The 20398-nt window shown below is 32.7% G+C and overlaps 2 protein-coding genes across 2 annotated transcripts; both read right to left on the bottom strand.

Annotated features, from left to right (window-relative positions):
- Nucleotides 1-294: 294 nt before the first annotated feature.
- LOC125826801 (glutamate--cysteine ligase, chloroplastic) lies at nt 295-8692 on the bottom strand. The gene is made up of 16 exons (XM_049506142.1): nt 8446-8692; nt 7156-7493; nt 6453-6603; nt 6143-6250; nt 5017-5109; nt 3731-3814; nt 3461-3529; nt 3312-3382; nt 3160-3228; nt 2276-2369; nt 2115-2204; nt 1945-2025; nt 1611-1703; nt 991-1071; nt 840-909; nt 295-676 (listed from the first exon to the last, which is right to left on the bottom strand). Exons 2-16 carry the CDS (start codon nt 7482-7484, stop codon nt 588-590), a joined length of 1572 nt encoding a protein of 523 aa, XP_049362099.1. The 5' UTR covers nt 7485-7493; nt 8446-8692; the 3' UTR covers nt 295-587.
- A 4980-nt stretch (nt 8693-13672) lies between these two features.
- On the bottom strand, nt 13673-15466 carry LOC125826802 (5-amino-6-(5-phospho-D-ribitylamino)uracil phosphatase, chloroplastic). The gene has a single exon (XM_049506143.1). The coding sequence runs from the start codon at nt 14991-14993 to the stop codon at nt 13851-13853; it is 1143 nt and encodes a 380-aa protein (XP_049362100.1). The 5' UTR covers nt 14994-15466; the 3' UTR covers nt 13673-13850.
- Between the last annotated feature and the right edge of the window lie 4932 nt (nt 15467-20398).

Here is a 20398-nt window from a genome sequence, read left to right on the forward strand (position 1 = left end):
TATACACCACCCTCCCCTAACTCATCATAAACTCATCATAGGATAACGCCGGGTATGTTGTTTGGATAAGGCTGAACCTCATGCATCAGATGCTCTATGTTGCAACTAGCACTGTTTCAAATGTAGCTGCTACCTGTGCGCTGCTGTAATAACAATAATGCAGTATCTACCTGATAAAATTACAGAACACTTTGCGGCTAAATAGGCATTAGACTCCGCGGTGCGTCACTGTGTGGGTGGGTGTGAGTGAGAGGGGAGAGGGGGAAGAAACAGTCTAAGCAGAAACAGGTAAAGTTGGTCAGCCAAGATTCATTTATTACTTTAGCATTGCTATGTTACTTTTCTGGGGAAAATGTATATGTCCCAGTGTATACAAATGCTATCTGGAACCAGATTGATCACATCCAAGGGGAGAGCTACATATGACGTTTTCGAGACGTAGATACATGTAACATATCTTTATCTAGCTAGCTAGATTATTTGTCTAACGATGGACAAAATCGGCTGATACAACTCTCAAAAAGAAATTGAGAAATCATTTACAACACAGGAAAAAGACAGAATTGAAATGGCACTCTCAAACAACTTCAATAGAGAAGCTCCTCAAAGATGGGATCCACACTTTGTCCCCACTTCCCATGGTACAATTCCAGTAGCTTCTCAGCTGGTGTTACACCTACCAGAAGTACAAAGAACAGTTCAATTGAAATTCTAAATGGATCTAGCAGTTTAAATAATGTATTATCAGTTGACATTGTGTTGTATCCAGAGAACATGTAAGAGATACTAACACAAGTCCAAAAAGACAATCTCAACCAAAATTTTACGTCGTTACTTACCTGTTTTGACAACCTCGGTTACTTCGTTCAAAAATCCTGTTTCCTTAAAGCCTCTTCCTTCTAAGCCTTCCTGAAGATCAGAAAGCAACTAATAAGTTAGTAAACATGTAGAAATATACCAAGCCATGGAGCATTAGAAGCTTTAACCCACCTTTGCCAACTTGACAACATCCTGAGCAACATGCATAAGCAATCCATCTCGAAATGGTGTCTTCAGACCACTTTTTGGCACCTACTAAATGGGGTGATATTAGTCATCTCCAATATTGCGTATAAGTTATTAACGAAAAATCTGAGGAACTGAAAATTATAGCTTAACGAAAAGCAATGTTTTTTTCTTAGATGAAGAGTTCATGGTCACATTGCCCCATTTTGTTTCTGAATGATTTTGCTTGTCCAAGTTCCACAAGGAGAAGAGCAAAGCAAGTATATTTTAATACAGATAGGATTTCAGAGTTTATAAAAATAAAGGCCTATTTACAGTTTCTCTTTACCCAAGCATGCACATATGGACCATTTCCAACACACAATATTGAAATCATCAAGAAGATAAAGAATAGAAAAATGAATAGGGACTCTACAATAAGACAATTGGATGCTTTCTCATTTTCTGTTGACAATTTCTGAAGTTCAAATTTGACATCACGAGATAACAATAAAACATAGAGAATTGCACCACAAAGCAGATATATCAGCAGCCTTGGATACATTAACTAATTACAGATTAGGTAGGAAATGAATGATAATCTTTAATGAGCAAGGATATATTACCTTATTCCTCAACATGTCTCTTTCTTCCGCAGTCCAATCAGACGTCATGTCCAAAACACTTTGCAAAGACCCCTCATCGTAGAGTATACCCACCTGAAAAAAAAAAGGAAAAAAGAAGATGACTGAGCTGTTTGGTTCAAAGTAGCCCACAACAAACTTTGGAAGTGTCCCAACAAACAGGAGAAAGAGTAAGAAGTTCCTCTCAGTGGGAGGTGAGGTGAGCACAACCATATTCTATTCTCCCTTTCCCTGTTGCTTTACTGAGTAATACTCGCTTTTTGTTTCCTTCTTTTACAAAAAAACATCATAAATCCTAGAGAAACAGCTTTCATACCCAGAATGCAGGCAATGCACATAACCGTCTCCAAGGCCCTCCATCAGCACCCCTCATTTCCAGATATCTTTTGAGTCTGACCTGATAAAGTTAACCCGAGTTCATACTTCCATAACCATACATAGACAAACCAGTAGTAAAGGACATTTTCTTGGATGAAGCTTGCATACCTCAGGAAATATTGTTGTGAGATGATTCTCCCAATCATTAAGAGTAGGATATTCGCCGGGAATAGGCGGAAGTTTTCCATTCATGAAGTCCTGCAGCAATGTTGTTAAATAAGCACAAGAGAGTTACATTTATAAATCTGTTATGGTTATAAATAACATACCCGGAAAGACAACCCAGAACAATCAACATACTTCTTCTTCCGATAGACAAAATACATAGGAACGTCAAGTGCATAATCCACATACTGCTCAAACCTGTGTCCATTAGAAAAGAAAATGTTTGCTGTGAAAATGAAATTTAACAATGGAAGTTCTGAAGATGACAAAGAATGAATTTTGTTAACACTAATTACACATTTTCATTTGATTCCTAACCCATCACATAACTCTGTTGACAAACCTCAAAACAGGTTAGGACAGCCCATCTTGAACTCCAACAAATCTTATCCATTTCCCTAACCTAGCTCGTATATAATGTATGACAAGTACATTCACCATGAAATACATTAAACAAAAGGACCATGAGCTTAAAAGTACAAGGAAACACGTTTTTTCTGACAAGTCAAGAAGCCTTTTAAAAGATGACCATCCCACAGCAACCTTAGGTAACAAAAAGATGAATACACGATTCCAGCTAAAAATCATAGTGTGAAGGCATAAATGCCCGAAATGAACCTCAACTCAGCATTCAAAAGAAGTGAAGTTGATTGCTAGTAAACAAGAATGTCTCCTTCATGTGGTCACATGTACTATATAATTATGAACCAGCGCAACATGTGGTTAAATAGTATAAGTTGAATTACCCTTTTCGTTTTAAGTAAAAAGGTTGAATTGTTTCTTCACTTTTTCAAAACAATCAAGTTAGACATGAGTAGTTTAAGGAATTCATTTACAAATACCACAAGAAAAAGAAAATGTAAATATGATTCCTACTGCCCCTACCATTTGCCCTCCAACTTTAACAAACGTAATCTCGACTGAAGAAAGAAAATAATATGTCACGACTCAAGAAACTATAACTATTTGCCAAAACAGGAGAGCTTACCCAAAAGAGTCATCAAAGACGAAAGGAAGCATCCCAGCGCGGTTATTATCTGTATCGGTCCAAATGTGGCTGGTGAAACAAATAAAAATTTGTTATGTACAACTTCGATTATAGTCCTCAGAGAAACAAGAATTATATTTTTAAACACATGCCTTCTCTTGCTGAGATAACCATTAGGCTTTCCTTCAGTGAAAGGCGAATTTGCAAATAGAGCTGTAGCAATCTGTTTCATTATATAGTTAGATAACTACATAACTTTCATGTGGAAAGATAAAGGACAGAAAGGACAAAGGTATCATACAGGCTGCAAGGCAAGACCAGCACGAAACTTTCTGATCATGTCAGCTTCAGAACTAAAGTCCAGATTTACCTGTCAACAACATATTCGTAAATATTGATTCAACTTACTAATGAATGTTACCATGCAGGGCATGACGTGGAGCCCAGACACAAATGGGCAAAAAAAATAAAGAATTGAATATAGCTTTTGAATGCTGCACAGTCAAGGGGAAATGGCATTCCATCAAACTGGAACGAAATAAAAAGAAAAAAATTAAACCATTCAGCTTACCTGAACAGTGCATGTTCTAAACATCATATCCAGCCCAAGTGAGCCAACTTTAGGCATGTAATTTCTCATAATCTCATATCTCCCCTGAGACAAAGTACTTTGTCAGTAAAAATACCAGCTGATCGCAGATCTAAGAGGTCAAATCATACTTGAAAAAAGTAAGAAATAGATATATCTTTCAAAGCTAGAAGAACACATGACAACACACATAATATTGATGTGCGAGAAGCACATGATGTTGTATATAGTATAGAATATGAATAGAGGTAGATGGTGCAAATATTATTTTTAAATTACAGCTGCAAATCAAAATAACATACCATAATTCTCGCTTAGTTAAAAGTAAATAAGTAGAGAACATAAAAGAAACAAGTGGGGGGAAACTATTTGCATTTCTAAATTGTGAAGACTCTGTGGGAAAAAAGGTACGCAAGATCTATTAATAATTTCCAGTTATTGGAAATAATTACTAGATCTGGTCCAAGGATCAGGTTTAGCATTCACTAACTGTCAAATCGTAGTTTTCTTTTTGATCAAGAAAAGAAAAAGAAAGCTAAATATTTTTTATCTTCGAGTTGACAGTAAGAGAATAGTACAGCAACTAAAAGATTTTTTTTAGCTTTCTTTTGTTCTTTCTTCTTCATCCTTTTTATTAAGTCCGTAAGAGAAGAGTCAAAGAAGTGGGGATTATTAATCTAGATTAGCCTAATGGAGATGATGAATGATTAGCTCAAAAGGAAAGAATTAAAGCTCTACACCTTTATTTACTTGTTCTCTGTGTCTTTTAGAGAAGAAATAAGATGTGGGACAAGCCACATCTGAACCATCAATATGAATAACTAATCATTAGAACAATATCTCATCTGTCATCTCTTCGGCTCCTAGAAATATCAACGATGATTAGACACAAAAGAAGGACTTATTCATCATTTTCATGATCGGAAGGAGGATTAGAAAGAAATTTCACTTCAAAAATAACTATGCGAAATAGGCATGTCTGGTAAGGTTTGTAGGTAAAAAGATGAGGTGTTGCAAAGCGATGAAAATCAGAGAGAATGAGCTTCGGGCTACACTAGTTTCATCAAATAATAATGAAAAATGAAATTACAATAGAAACAGGATTCTACTGCACTTGACATGCTGAACCAATATGTGAAATGGTCGTGTACAAAAAAATTAACATCTTTTCACTGTTAAAATAGCAGTCTCAAACAGATAAGATGCTAAGTTACCAACGCACCAAACAAATCTTTTGGTTACAACATCAATCAGCATATTGTTTTTACCTTCGGCATTATTGGTATATCTTTCAGCCCCCACTTTGGCTGGAATCCAGTTCCTAAAAATCCAATTCCCATCTCTTCTGCAACAGCTTTAACCTGTACCATTAAACGAAAACTATTACATATCAGCAAAACTTAAATTTTATCCGTGCAGATTTCTCCTGGGGTTGGGGGGAGAAAGGGCCTACGTCCTTTGCAAGCATACTAGACGGGCACATACTGTGAGAAAGTTCAAAAAATTGAAGATCAAAGGACAGGAGTACGCTCCTTATTGTCTTCGAAAAGGACCTCAAAAGGTATTAAGACAATCTAAGAAACCAGATTTGAAGAAAAGTCTCTTGGAAACTTAAGAGATCTATTTTGTCGTGTATATGTGTTTTGGAGCAAAGATTTTTTTTTGTATATATATGATATTTGAAACCATGATCGTTGTACAGATGCATGGTGCTTAGTAGTAATATAATACCTTGATGTATTAATAGAAAAAAATAAACAAATGAACCTTCATGATCAGAGAAACACAATGTCAAACTCCCTTAAAGTTGACCCCCAAGCTCATTTGCAGTTTCAGCAATGTTAGACTAACACAACAGTTATGTTTATCAATGTGTTAAAGGGAAATGTTCATACACTTAACAAAGCAAGGAAAACAAGAGATATGAGACCAAGCAGCTCCAAGAGAATACGTGGAACCCTTCTTTTGGATAGTTGCTTGGGCAAGGTTGAGGTAGATAAAACAAATGTCAAAGCTGAGATGAATAGCTTCTGTTTTGTTGCCTCCAAATGTTCATTGACAAGACAGTTAGGAAGTCATAACTTTACTTTCACCCCAACAATGTTCTTTTGCAGCAAGATTTTCTTATACAGCTCGAGACTCTGATCAGAAGTACCAGAATACTGGGTAAAGAATCCCTAGTACAATAAGTCATCAACCACCTGAAGCAAAAATGGCCGACACATTTGCAGGATTTCTCCAACTCAAAAAATTAAGATTCCCTTTTATTCCAAACCAAGTAATCGCATAATTAAAGTTCGCTTACATGTCCCCAGTGCAGATTGTAGTTAGAAAGATCTTAAGTGCCCACTATTTCATTAAATAGGAAATTGATGGAGTTTCAAAAGTACAAACCTGGTAAAGATGTGAATTAACCTCTGCACAAGTTTGATGCAGTGTTTCAAGTGGTGCACCACTAAGCTCAAACTGACCACCAGGTTCCAATGATATGCTTTGCTTTCCCTGTGCGAAGGCAGTGCAAATTTATCCACCAATTATGCTAAAGTACATTACTACTTACTGTAACTTGCACTTGAGAACAAAATGAATTAGGAAATTATGATTCTATTCATGCTAAGTTGCATAATACATTGTATGGAGCCATGACGAATTCAGCCTAGAATATATTAAACCAAAGTTAGCATGCACCAAGTTCACGTTCTACCTGTTTCAGGCCAATAATCTTGTCACCCTCCATTACTTTTTCCCAATCAAACCGCTCGGCAATACCATTTAGTAAGTCAGCTATTTGATCATACTTCATGGGTCGCAGAGTTCCAAACTCGAAACCAAACTTTTCATGTTCAGTGCCTATCCTGCTCATCAAGTTTTGAGAGAACAAGAAAAGTTGAACTGATTAATATGGTCTAGATCCAGACACACAGTTAAGTAAAACAAACTATCCAAATTATTTGTGACGCAGAATCCTAGCTACCACATTTATGCAAAAATACCTGATCCAGGGAATGGCTCCCAAACTCCATGTTCAAAAATTTTATTACCGAAAATGAAAACTAACCACAATAATGACATATAAAAAGTATATAATACATTTACCGTATCATGGGCTTTTTGGTGTGAATATACAGTTACCATTATCAAAAAAAAACATTTACCGTATCATACATTACAACAGAAGCAGAAGAAAGAATAACTGCATTAAATATAGCTGTATAATAAAAATACAAAAGCAATGTGGATTGATTCATGAATTACTCGACATACTTGAAAGACAATCAAGGCATATATGTGGTGAATGAACAGACCATTCTACTTATAAAGGCCAAACGAGAGAATGAATATTCATCTTCTTGGTTAACTATATGCAACTGAAATTTAAGAATACTAAGAAAAGTTTAACTTCAAACCTCCATTTTTCTTTGGATTTGCATCCAGAAGCAAGATATCCTACAAGATCTTCTTTTGTTAACGGCTCTGCTGCAACAACAGCATCCTCTGTTGGAGGACTTGCAGCAACAATTGTCAGGCCTCCACGTCTACTTCCCACTCCTATGTGATTCAAATAATTCCCTTGCACTCGTCTTGAGGCATTCCGTGAAGAAATATCCACGCCAAAGCATATCTCCCTCATTTTGAACATCTCCATATTGCTCATGATATTACTATGTCCACTGATACATCTTATCTTTTCAGAGTAAATGCAATGTGAAGAACCTGCCTGAGACATCAAGGCCATGCTTTGTGCCTGAATATCACAGGAAAAACTGATGTCAACCACTTTTAACAAGAATGTCATACCATTTGAGTGAAAACGGAATTCAGATTATTGTTTAACTTGTGTATAACATTAGTAACAGAAGAGGATAATTCAATAATGATTGAAGAGTACTTTTGATGGGAAACATCAATGAACCTCTCGTGCCTTGGTTGAGCATAGTTGTACACCAATTGAATAGGGCCAACCCAACTACCCAGAAGGCTCAATCACCAATCCGAACAAATATTAAAGTTAATTAATGTATACTATAGAAGCAACATAAGATTCGAATCGCAATAATCTAGAATTTTTCATTCCAGTGATCTACAATTTTACATGCTATAAACTCCCCCACCCCACCCCCATCTCATTCCATATCGAAACACAGGTACAATAAAGAAAATGTGGCTTGATATTGCTGTAGTGCATCAATTATACCTGAATCCCAGACCATCAAATGCAATCTTACACAATGCCATTTCACTCAACACTTAAAACTACTCAGAAGAACTCGAGAAACTGAAACTTGTATAACAGTCTAGTCTATGATACAAGTCTTGTTCACTTTACTCAAGCATTTATCTCTTTCTTCTTTCTAGTTTACTATGCATGTCATTCAAATATTCAATCAGACTACCACACACCACATGTATAAATTTTGAATCTTTAATCAATACTATCAACACCCATGTGGCAACAAACAAGAATTACTACAAAACTATCAAAACCATCAAACCAAAACTAAAAAAAGAATCATGGGGCTTCAGAAAAAACTGAATCTTGATTAACCAAAACAACTTCATGATGAAAGAAAAAAAAGAAAAACTAAACAGAAATGCAACAAAAATATACAAAAGAATCATGGGTATTGCAGAAAAAATGAATCTTGATTAAAAAAAACTAACTGAAACCAACATAAAAGGTGACCAAAAGGTGATACCTTGGCTCAGTAAACTGAAAAAGAAAAACTTTGTAGGGTTTGTTCTATAGAATTGACTGGAAATTGAAAGAAAACCTTCCAATATATATAGAGAGAAAATTGGGTATCAGCAAAATGATTTGGATTTTGGTGTGCTGAGGCCGGCTAGAGCTTTATCACTCCCATTTCTTTAATTTTTGTTTAGCTATAAAGGGAGAGTACTGTAGCAGATTGAATGAAAAAGAATGGTTAATGTGGCACGGGGAACTAAAAGGTGCGGCACTATCCATAAGTTTCTTTTTGTGGTCCCTCTTAATAGACATATTTTTTACGTATTATTTTTCATCTCTGGTTCGATATCTGTATTGCAATATAATTAATTTGAGCTTGTGTTTTATAGAGTTTTTTTGAAAGAAATGTTTTCTATCAAAGGTTTTTTCATATTCAAAGATTAAAATCGAATCTTTCTCATTAAGAAATAAGTAGTTCGATCAATCTCCTGGTGACAATTATTTATTTGTCGATATTTTCTTCTTATTTTGATTTCTCGAACCGAGATTCATGAATTTAAATTTTAACTTTTTAAGTGTTATGTATATAATAAAAAATGTTTGTTAATATCACTAGTGTTTAGAACTTGGAGTCTATTGATGAACTTATCTAATGTTTCATCTTCTCATTTGTATTAAAGAGAAGGAAGAAGACGTTAAGTTAAAGAGTTAAAATCATCAGAAATTGCTTACTTATCATATTTTTTATTAAAGATTTTTGTATATCCAGAACTCGAAATTGAAACTTCTGATTAAGAAATAAGCAGTCTCACCATATCTTCCATTAATAATTGTTTATGTAGTCAATATTTTCCTCTTGTTTTGATTTCTCGAATCGAGATTCAAAAATTGAATTTTTAATGCATTTTGATTATTAAATAAAGTTACGTATAATTACTTTTTTATGTGTTGTGAATATAATAAGATATTTGTTTATATCATGAGTGTTTAGAATTTGAAATATATATATATATATATATATATATATATATATATATTATAATGCTTCATCTTTTGATTTGTATAAAAAAGATTGTAGAAGACGTCAAGTTAAGAGTTACTATCGTCAAAAATTGCCTACTTATCATATTTACGTTAGTGGTGTTGCTTATTGTCTAATCTAAATTTAATACTTTTCATCAATTAATGAAATTGTGATTCTTGTAATCTAAATTCAATACTTGCCATTAGTTGACTCTATGTTCATTATTGGTTTGTATTTCCATGTTTACACAATAATGATATTTTTGTTTTTATTTCTTAATATATTTTTTGGATTTCTAAATAATAAACTCACACATAATCTCAACGAAAAATAAAAATATAGTAATTTTTTTTCTTAAATTTTGGTATATTTTGTATTTTTCAATAATAACTATGAAAAAATATCATCAACAAATAAGTCAAGTAAAATTTAATCTATCTGTAATATTTCTTTAAAATTTGTCCAGTCATTTTAATCAACTAGACAAAAAAAATTCAAAACAATTTCCAGATTCAAACTCTCCACTTGCTTTATATTTTATCAAGTCAAACGCGCTAGTTGCAATAAAAAACAATGTAGATAAGAAAACGAATGCACAACAATTTTTACACAGTTGATGCCCTTGCTTCTTTCTTTTGAACTGGAGTTTACTTGATAGTAAAACTGTTCGTGAAAATTAAATAAGATTTATGTTAAGTACATAATAGTCAAGTCAAATAAGCAAAAAAAAATTACTTTATCAATAAAACCAATCGCATTTTCGCGATTATAGATTAGCTTGTTATACAAAATTTCAAAGAAATAATTATTGAGTTGTGCCACGTTCAATTTGGAATTGATTCCCAAATGAGGCCTAATTGTTTTTTGTGTTCAATAAAAAATAAAAAGATTCCTAAATTGTACCATGATATTCTCTAATAGTTAATGTGATTAAACTTTAAATAATTTGTGAAAGGACAATAATATCGGATTTTTTTTAATTATTTTATTAGAGCATAAATAAAATAAATATATGCTTTCACATGGCAGTACCGAATTTTTAAAAATAATATAAATTTTATTCAATATAATAACAAAAATCATTTAGCCTCCTTTTTTTCCATTCACATAAAAAATAGAGAAAAATGCGGTAATAAATAATCTCTCTAAAATCTTTTTTCTAATGGTCAAAATGAAATATTCGGTAATTGTGATAAGGATAATAATTTCGAGATAAAATTTGATATTAATTTTATCTGATATTTGGTGTGAGGTATTAACTAATTGAGCTTATTTTATTCAACTATTTACACTAAAATGATATTTTTTTTAAAAAATCATAAAATATCTTAATTTAAAATAAAATAATTTCATAAAATATCTTAATTTATTTCATCCTTCGTACGGAGCAAGCCCAAAAAATGAGGAACCTTTTGATTGAATGGTCTATATACATTAGGACCACTTTCCTTTAATGGCCAATATTTTATTATATTTTCCGAAAAGTAAATGTGTCATAATACCAGTAAAGTTATTGGTAAAAAAAAAATGTTTCTAACTTTCAATAGTTCCAAATATTAAGTAAACAAAAAATTATACAAGGTGTATAATTTTAGTATATAAAGGATATACAGAAATTATATATTAATTATATATTGTCTAGTAACTAAAAATTATAAAATATATAAATAATGATCTCACATGGTTATATTTTTATTTCTTTAAGATTAAAATAGATTGTCCAAAAAGAAAAAGTTCATAGATTATTGGTAAGAGATTTAATATTATTGTTTTGACTTTTAGTGAACAATATAGATAATGATGTTTGTATTACCTAAGTGCATATGTAATATGTCTCTATCTAAATAAGTAGTGTAAAAGTTGAATTAGAAGATCAATATGAATTGTGAATTGTGGTATAGTGACGAGATTGTTTCATTTTTAATCAAAGATTTCGAGTTTGAGCTTTGCATATAGAAAAAATCTTGTCAAAAACATCACCTCCAAATGGGACATGCAGACAATCTAATTTAGTCGAAGCTCCAATGCAGACTCCGAATACCAAATTAAGAAAAAAAAACATATTAATGTGTTGATGACGCAAAGTGCAACCAACATTGGATTCATATGTGGTAGACAAGTTTTTTAATTAAAAAGGACACCAACTATATATATTATAAAGAAAAAAGTGTGACCAAATGCAATTTATAGTGTGTAGCAATCATTAGCTATGGATTCTTCCTATACAAAGCACAATTATTTCAAATAATAATTTATAATCATAATAGGTCCCAATATATATATATATATATATAGACGAACTAAAGAATACTATTTAATTTATTTATCGAGAAGCAAGAAAAAAAATATTTTGTTAAAGAAAAATATTCTAGAATTTATAAATCGAATTGTTGTTAGACTAGTATAATATGGATATGTGGAGCTTATCTTCAACTCCATCGTAGAATTAGAAGAACCGTTAATTTTTTTATAAGGATAAAAGAAAACTACGAAAATAATCATAGTTATATTTTTATCGAGATTTTTTTAAAAAAAAACGTGAATTCATTCTTCTTTATTAAAAATATATACACGTGAGTGAATAATTTTTAGTTTCTAATCTGCATATAAATATAATTTATTTGACCAAGCTTCTGAAAAATTCAACCATTTAACTGTAAAACTATGAATGGTTAAAATGCAACCAAGTCTTGAAGAGAAGAATAAATTATAAATGATAGCTAAATCAACAATTTTTAATTTTATTTTCATGATTTTTCATAATGAATTATGTATAACTTATAACATGTCATTCTCTTAAAAAACTTGAAAATTTGGGTGAACGGGCCTTAAACAACTGGGCCAGGCCCAAACTATAATGGGTTGGGTGACAAGAGCTAATTACCCCACAGCCCATTTTTTGTTCAAAGGATTCTGTTTCTTGACAATTTTGTGTAGTAACTATTTTTAATCTTTAACAAAAACAACTTTTAGTTATGTAGACACGACTAGACAAGATGACGCAACATCAGATTATCGAGGACATAATTCTAGATAGGAGAGTGGAAATCGCGTAGTAGATAAAGGTTTAGTTGATGGTGGATGTAGTCTTACTTTTCGAGAGGTTCAGGCTTCTTGGTGTACGTCATTGTACTAGTTGTTGTATTCTCTTAGAATAGTTCTTGTTTTTAATATCTATCATTATTTATTTATTATGTTTCCATTACTGCAATTTTTTATTGCTGTTCTTATTGTCGTTATATTTCTTCACTATATCTGAATTTGTTGCACTTCAATTGCAATTCTTTTAGAAACAACATCTCTACCTCCGCAAGAAGCTAGTAAGGCCAACCTACACTCTACCCTCTAAGTAAAGAGGGGGAAGAACACCTCGCAAGAGAACACTGTGACACAGTGAGAAGTGTTCTCATCGGATTTCCGACCCTCGAGGTCTCCACCTACTAAACAAACTCGAGTATACATGGATCGTCGGAGTAGTTATTACATCAACTTAAACCAATGTTCTTCCGACCAAATATGTTGAAAATTTAAGGCATTTCTAATAAAGAAAATGAAATGAAGACAAGAAATCAACAAACGCAATCACTAATGCATGTGGATTTTTCTCCTTTCTTCCCTCAGCTGTTCTCCAGCCCCTTTCCTCGGGAAGGGGGCTAGAGTGGTCATCACTTTACTTCCTTGGTGACTCAAACTCGCAACCTCAACAATAGAGGTGGAGGGTGCTTACCAATCGAGCAACCCTCAACCCTGCCTGCTATTGTTTGTTTCATCGTTTATTGAAACACGATTCTATTTAGAAGTGTATAGTTTTACCAACATCACTAAATTTGCAGGATAAAGATCTTAAACCAAGCTGCCTCTTGATATCCACTCATAATTCATACCACCCACAGCACAGAAACTACAGCATGATGAAATGTTGGCTCAAAGCAGAACTGCTCTCAAACCAAACTTAAGAGCAAATTCTGAACTATACTAAGTTTGGTGCCTTAGCCAGATAAAACCAAGAAACAGCTAAGCAACATATGCAGCACATTCACTGCTACAACTAGAAGATAAATACGATTTCGATGAGATAACTGCAGTAATGCTGGTGTTGCAAGTTCTGTTTTCCCAGGGAAAGCTTTCAGCCATTCATATGTATCTTATTTTCATTATTATTTATGTCCAAACCTTTTAAGACGCTACAAATTACATCTTAAAATCCAAAAGCAAGTAGCGACCGTCAGAAGATATACATATATAATACAAATATCACATACAAAGTCAGATTGATGGCAGCCCAATGTAGACCACCTTCTGATACACTTCTTGCCCTGCATTTTAGTTTTACATTTTTCTATATCCTATTTGAATATTATTAAGCACGACTACTGTACATTGGGGAGATGTTACCAGAAACCATCATCAACGGCCACTGCAGATGGAGGATAAGGATCATCCTCTTCTTCCATCTCCAATTCTGGTTCAGGGGATCCGAATTCAGTCAGCTCAACAGCAGCAAGGTTCTTTAGGTCAATGATTGAGAGCTCATCAAGGTGCCTCACGACCAAGTCAGCAGCACCAAGCTCATACACTGGATGTTTGCTGGCAACAGCGACACACTTCATCTGAGCATCATGTGCAGCCTCCACAGTTTGATTTGAGTTCCCGAACACAATACACCTCTCTGGTATGAATTGTAGAAGCTGTGATGCATAGACAAACATCTCCGGATCAGGCTTCCCTCTGTGAACATCCTCTGCGGCTACAATGACACTAAAAATCCCTTCAAAGCCAATGGTACCAATTGCATTCTCGACATACTTTCTTGGGCGTGTAGACACTAAAGCCATTGGCACCTTGTAGTGCATCAGGGTACTGACAAACTCCTGTGATCCAGGTCGGAAGCTATAAATTCCCCCCTGCAGGCCTTGATAAATATCCTCCTTCCGAGTAGCCATTCTCTTCACTTGAACAGGATCTCTTGACCAGCAGAGAACTTCTGATATTGCTTGCTCATTCTTCATTCCTTCAATTCTCTTCAAAATAAAACCCGGAGGCGGTGATTTTCCTTCTTCCTGAGACAGAGCTAACCACGCTTGCTTCTCAAGATCTGGATTGTCTTCAGTTAACACACCTTCCCATTCAAATATAGCTGCTAACCATCCACAGCCCATCCTCTCTTGTCTAAGCAATGGATTATGAAGAGCTGGATTATCAGCTTTATTCGTTGGTGGCCATTTCCCTGGCTTTTTATCCACATCAGTCTCAATCCTATAACGGAAATCTTTAGATATTCTCTCGTCCTCACTGAACGAAAATGCCTCTTTGGTCAATTCCATCGCCTGACCTCTAATCAACGAAAACCTCACACAATCACCTCTTAATCTCAGTAAATTAGAACCACAAACAAGCTTTTTGCCAAGAAAATCAGCAGAAGGTAATCGACATACATCAATCAACTTCCGTTTACTCGTCACATCTTTGCTACGATTAACTCCATAAACTGGCACCCTCCCTAAAAGTGATATTGCACCAATTGATTCAACCATCCTTACTAACTAATCTTCCACCCCAACAACACCAAATCTTTAACTTCAAAGAATCAAACTTTCCACCTCAAAACCTCTCAAATCACCCCAACTTAACACAATCTCAACAAATCCCACAAACCCAATTGAACTTTCAAACTCCCCCAAATCACCACAGAACTAAAGGGACACAAAGGAACAAATAAAGCAACCCTTCTAACAATAAAGATCCAAACTTTACTCAATACCCATCATTAAATAACACAATACAACCCAAATTTCGTCCACAACACGCCAATTCAAGAATCAACACGTAATAAGTAGATTACTTAAAGGAAAAGAAAAGATAAGAGCAACCCACCCAAACCCAAATCAAAATATACACAAAAAAAAAAAGGAAAACCCCAAAAGATTTCACACAAATAAGATTATCCTAATAGAAAAGTCTTAGATTTGTGAACAATATACACTAATAAGCTAAAAATTCAATTTTTTTTTATATTTACAAAGAGATAAAGATAGAGGAACCTGAGGTGAATTGGGGAAGAAAGCAAAATACACAGAAAAGATTTTTTATTTTTTTTGGTTATTATGAATAGTTCTGGTATTTGGAAAATTGTGTGTATGTGTGGTTTATAGAGAAGGAGAAGGAGAAATTGAACCGGTGAACCGGGTACTACTGAACCGGTGAACCGGGAGTTGCCTGCCAAGATTGAACCGGGTCAATAAAAGGACATGTCGGTTTAAACTTTGGTTGCTTTCACTTTTGCCCTCATAGTTGAGTTATTTCATTTTTTGACCCCTATAATATGAAGTATTATTCTGTTTAGTCTATAAATATTTTTTAATTCTAAATATTTAATATAATTTCTCATACTTTTATGATGGAGCTAAAATTTTAGTCGATTTTCTTAACAATATAGTGTTGTTGACTCGTTTTTTTTTAATTATACACATTATTTTTCGTTGAAATATGCATGAGGTTCAATGATTTTATTAAGATTACATTATATATAATTGAAATATAACATATTTTAAGTGATTAATTATCTACGTAATGAGTATTTGAGAACACCTTAGAAAAAGTCAAAAGTTAATTGAGATATGTCTAAGGATCTACTACTTATATTAGAGGTTAATTTGTGTAATTAAAAGAATTTGACATATTTTAAGTGATTAATTAATTTTTGTATAGAAATTTGAGAACACACATAAAAGAAAATTCAAAATTCGAATAAAAATGTCTGACAAAAAACTATATCATGTGTTTAAATGTTCAATAAAAGAAAATTAAAAGAGAAATAAGATGGAAAAAATAAGAAGATAATTATGACCCTCCCACCCCCACTTGTTTTTTTTCTTTATTTTGGTTATGTTTCCTCTAGTGGGATCTAATGAACATCAACCACAACAATGGGAGCATCCATTATTGTTGGAGCATGCATTGTTTCCTTTACTCTAAGATCAATTATTTTAATAGGTTAGCAAAATTATTGCAACTCAATAATTAAACTATAGTTGCTAAAATAAGTAAAAGTGATCATATTATAAAAGTACTTTATAACTCAAAAGACTTTTTTGTGGTTATGGATAATATTGTTGATGAAAAAGCCAATATATTAGAGTTTGGTATCATACCTAACCAAGAAAATAGGGAATCCCATTAAAGAAGAAAAAGGGAGTATTTCATTAAAAATATGAATATAGAATAGTAAACAATTTGGCGTGTACATAAATTTGTTTTTAGCAAAATTTGTCAAAAATATTCGATCCATCTCAAAAACGTAAAAAATAAGGCAATATAAGATTATGATTTTGAGATTTTTTTACACTAATAACATTTTATTGAAGGAAGATATTCACACTGTTCAAGATCAACCTCATAAAAATCTTATATTTTTTGAGGAGGTTTTATCACATGAGCTATCGACAAATAGATTTCGTGAAAAATCAACTATATTCGATCTTGGTTAACCTTTCACTGTTTGCCAGGAGCATTCATCTTCTTCTTTTTTGTAACATACGTGTGTTCGATCGTTATGTACATTTTATACTCCTCAGACTCCACTTGTAAATATTGTAGTAGTATTAAACAATTATTGATGGTTATAGTATTTTGAAACAATGAGTTTAAAAGTGGTCTTTTTCAAACATTGAATTGAAGTCTATGGAAAAGGGTGTGAGAAAATGTCCCATTCATCCAATCAGTAATCACACACGTTATTCCATTTATACTTTGCACATATAATTGCTCTTAATGTAACCATCATGTTAATCAAATATATACTATTTATTGTTACATAAATATTTGGTTAACTAACATTATTTGCTACTAATGTAGATGTTTCTAGATGAATTTTAAAAGAAGCAAACAATGAAAACAAATTCTTGATTTTTCAAATAAGTGAAATTAAAGTGATAAGTACTCATTCATCTTTAATCAGAGGTCTCGACTTCGAGTCTTTTTGGCTACATTAGTCGCATTTGTTATAGAGCTTTACCCTCTCCTAATGTAAGACTTTTCAATGCAAATCCAAATTTAATCGAACTCTAATATGAATATCGAACACTAAGAGAAAAAAAAGAAAATTTAAGTTTTAAAAAGATAGAAAGAATATTTTGGTGACTTAATTGGTGTGACAGACTTGACTAGCACTAACTCAATAAAATTACAGAAAGTTCCAAAATTAGATATAGCCACCAATAGAAATATCAATTAGGTAAACAATCGATATGAATTGTTATGGGATGGTTCAAATACCGTACAAGTTTCAAATTCGTGCTTTTGATAGTGAGAAAAAATCAATTGAAAGTGTTCCTTAAAAACAGATTCTACGATGTACAATTCAGATTTAATTAGAATCACACAAATTAAGATTTTTTTGTTTGTTATAATTGTTGCAAATGAATCCAATTAGACAATGAATTCCTAAGAACCACGTGGTGCCACGTTGACATAACAACGTGTCAAACTTAAATTCATTAAAATCTACCAAATGTCAAATTTGTTGAAAGGAAACAAAAATTTAAAAACAAGTTTCTAGAAGTTTTTTTTTTTTTCTTTCAAATTAAAAACAGGGGAATCTTTTGACTATTTAAATAGTTATGTTATTTGACATTATCTGATTATTAAATAAATGCCAAATATGGGAGATATTGACTTTAAACTAAACAATATAATAGTAGAAGACAACACATTAATAATTGTTTGAAGAGATAATTAACTAAAACTAGCCTCAATCCTCAATCATTCAGAATTTGAGGTAAAAGTTTTAGTAGTCGTGTTTGTGTTATTTTTTACTTTTGCTATTCGTTTATTGCTCTATCAATCTCTTGATTCTTTGTAATGTTTTATTACTGTGAGTTTAAATATATGAAGGCGAAATATAATTTTAGATCCATATATTTTAATTTCTCAAAACTTCAGACTCGTGAATCTAAAGTTGATTCAGAAGCAATCAATCTTACAAAAAATTATAAACTCAAGCTCTTGCCCCGTTATCTTAAATAAATGGAAAATTACGTGGATAAACAAACATATACTAGTTAATTAGTTAACATAGCTATAATTTGAATTAATTATCGCTCGCAGCCTCTTTTTAGCTATAATTACGTGCGTCTCTCTCCTCTCTCTTGCTCTCTCCTCACTTATACATATACAAATACAAATTGTACATGTACAATTATATGACTGATATATAAATACAATTCGCATCTCTTCATTCCTAACCATCTCTCCTCCCTCTCCCAATCTTGCCCGCCAGATATACAAATACATATGTATACCAGTTACATATATACAATTATCTGACAAATATACAAATACAATTCACCTCTCTCCAATCTTTGCCCTCTCGCTCGCCTCACTCCTCCCTCTCCTCTCTTCTCCCTCTAACATATAGCTACGAATCATAATTAACAAATTATAGCAGTAAAGCCTAATTAAGTTATTTTTAGTGGCTATTTGCTAAATTTCCTCCAAATAAATATCATTTTTGGGCGAGAAAATAGTCAAATGCCCCCCTAATCTATTACTCAATTTTCAACTACACACTAATATTTCAAGGGAGTCCTATTACCCCCTTGAAGTATTTTAAACAGAAATATTAACACCCTCAAGTGTTGACTTGTCATAGCAAGTGTGTTCACTTTTCAGAAGGCAAGTGTGAGTCAAATAAATAAATTAAATTAGTTAATTTGACAATGTCATTTTTTAATTGGATACTATATAATTAATAAGTTATTTAATTAACTAAAATCACACACTTTCTCTCTAACCCTTCTCTTCTTTAATAATTACACTTGTGCAACTGTAGTTTGCCATGACAACTTTGCTAGAAGCATCTATACAATATTTTATCTTCTCATTTTTTTCATTTTTTTAATCCACAATATGCTTTTTCATTATCAACACATTCAAAATCTTCCTCTAAAAAAAGACAACATAACCGGAAGAAAGAAAAAGATAACTCTTCCATCTCTTCACCTCGATGGAAAACATTTCGGTCCAACATCGAAAGACAAAATTACAGCTTTTTGTCAAAATTGTTTTTTGATTATTGTATCAGTTCGAGTTTTTTTTTTTACTGAAACTGAAAATGGGTACTAAAATATGAAATTTGACAAGAAAAAATTCATTTTCAGATTCATCAAGAAGGGCAATAGAAAAATCAACAAGTGTAGACCTTCCTTTAAAGACAATAATGGCAATAAGATATCATCATTAAAAAAATCAATATCTATGTCAACTTTATTAAATTCAACAGTGTCAATTGAATTTTGTGCAAAATAGGTTATTGGAGAGATAGAAGAAAGGTGAAGGATGATGGTGTAATGGTGATGGAGATGACTGATGAAGAAGAGACATCTTAGAATAATGAAGAAAAACATGTGACAAGTTAAGAAGATGAATAGAATGAAATTGGACAATGGTGGAGAAAAAACAAAAAGGCTTAAGTCATGACAACCCCTTAAAGTTGTCCGCATAATTCACTTAAACACCTCAACTGGAGCTTGTACCTATTGAAGACCTTGATTGTTCTGAATTTGAACCATTTAGACACTTTGTGCACACGTGACACAAAAAGTGTAACCCACACCTTGTTAGGCACGTGAACCATTTAATCAACACCTTTTTAGTTTTTTCTTTTTTGTTTCTCATTATTTTTTTTTAAAAAAAAAACACAATCTTTCTTTCTTTTTTCTCTTTCAAAATTGCATACCTGCTGCCACCAATTATTCATAGCAACGAAATCTACCACCTTACATTTTTTTTTATAAATTTACTTCTTCTAAGTGTATGCTTAAATTTAATAAAAAATGAAGTCAACTACCCTCCTATCCTTTGTTAGAAAAAATAAAAAACATAATCTAAGTTTTTTTATCGGAAAAAATGGAGATCACCATTCCAAAAAATATGGAGGCAA

This window comes from Solanum verrucosum, unplaced genomic scaffold (genome assembly GCF_900185275.1).
Source record: "Solanum verrucosum unplaced genomic scaffold, falcon-dt-bn FXZP01000060.1, whole genome shotgun sequence".
NCBI lineage: Eukaryota > Viridiplantae > Streptophyta > Magnoliopsida > Solanales > Solanaceae > Solanum > Solanum verrucosum.

Coding starts and splice junctions, on each gene's coding strand:
- LOC125826801 (XM_049506142.1), bottom strand. CDS start 7,484: ATGGCCTTGATGTCTCAGGCAGGTTCTTCACATTGCATTTACTCTGAA. Junction 2,370..3,159: donor GTCTTTGATGACTCTTTTGG/GTAAGCTCTCCT, acceptor TAATGGACACAG/GTTTGAGCAGTATGTGGATT. Junction 2,026..2,114: donor TCACAACAATATTTCCTGAG/GTATGCAAGCTT, acceptor TAACTTTATCAG/GTCAGACTCAAAAGATATCT.
- LOC125826802 (XM_049506143.1), bottom strand. CDS start 14,993: ATGGTTGAATCAATTGGTGCAATATCACTTTTAGGGAGGGTGCCAGTT.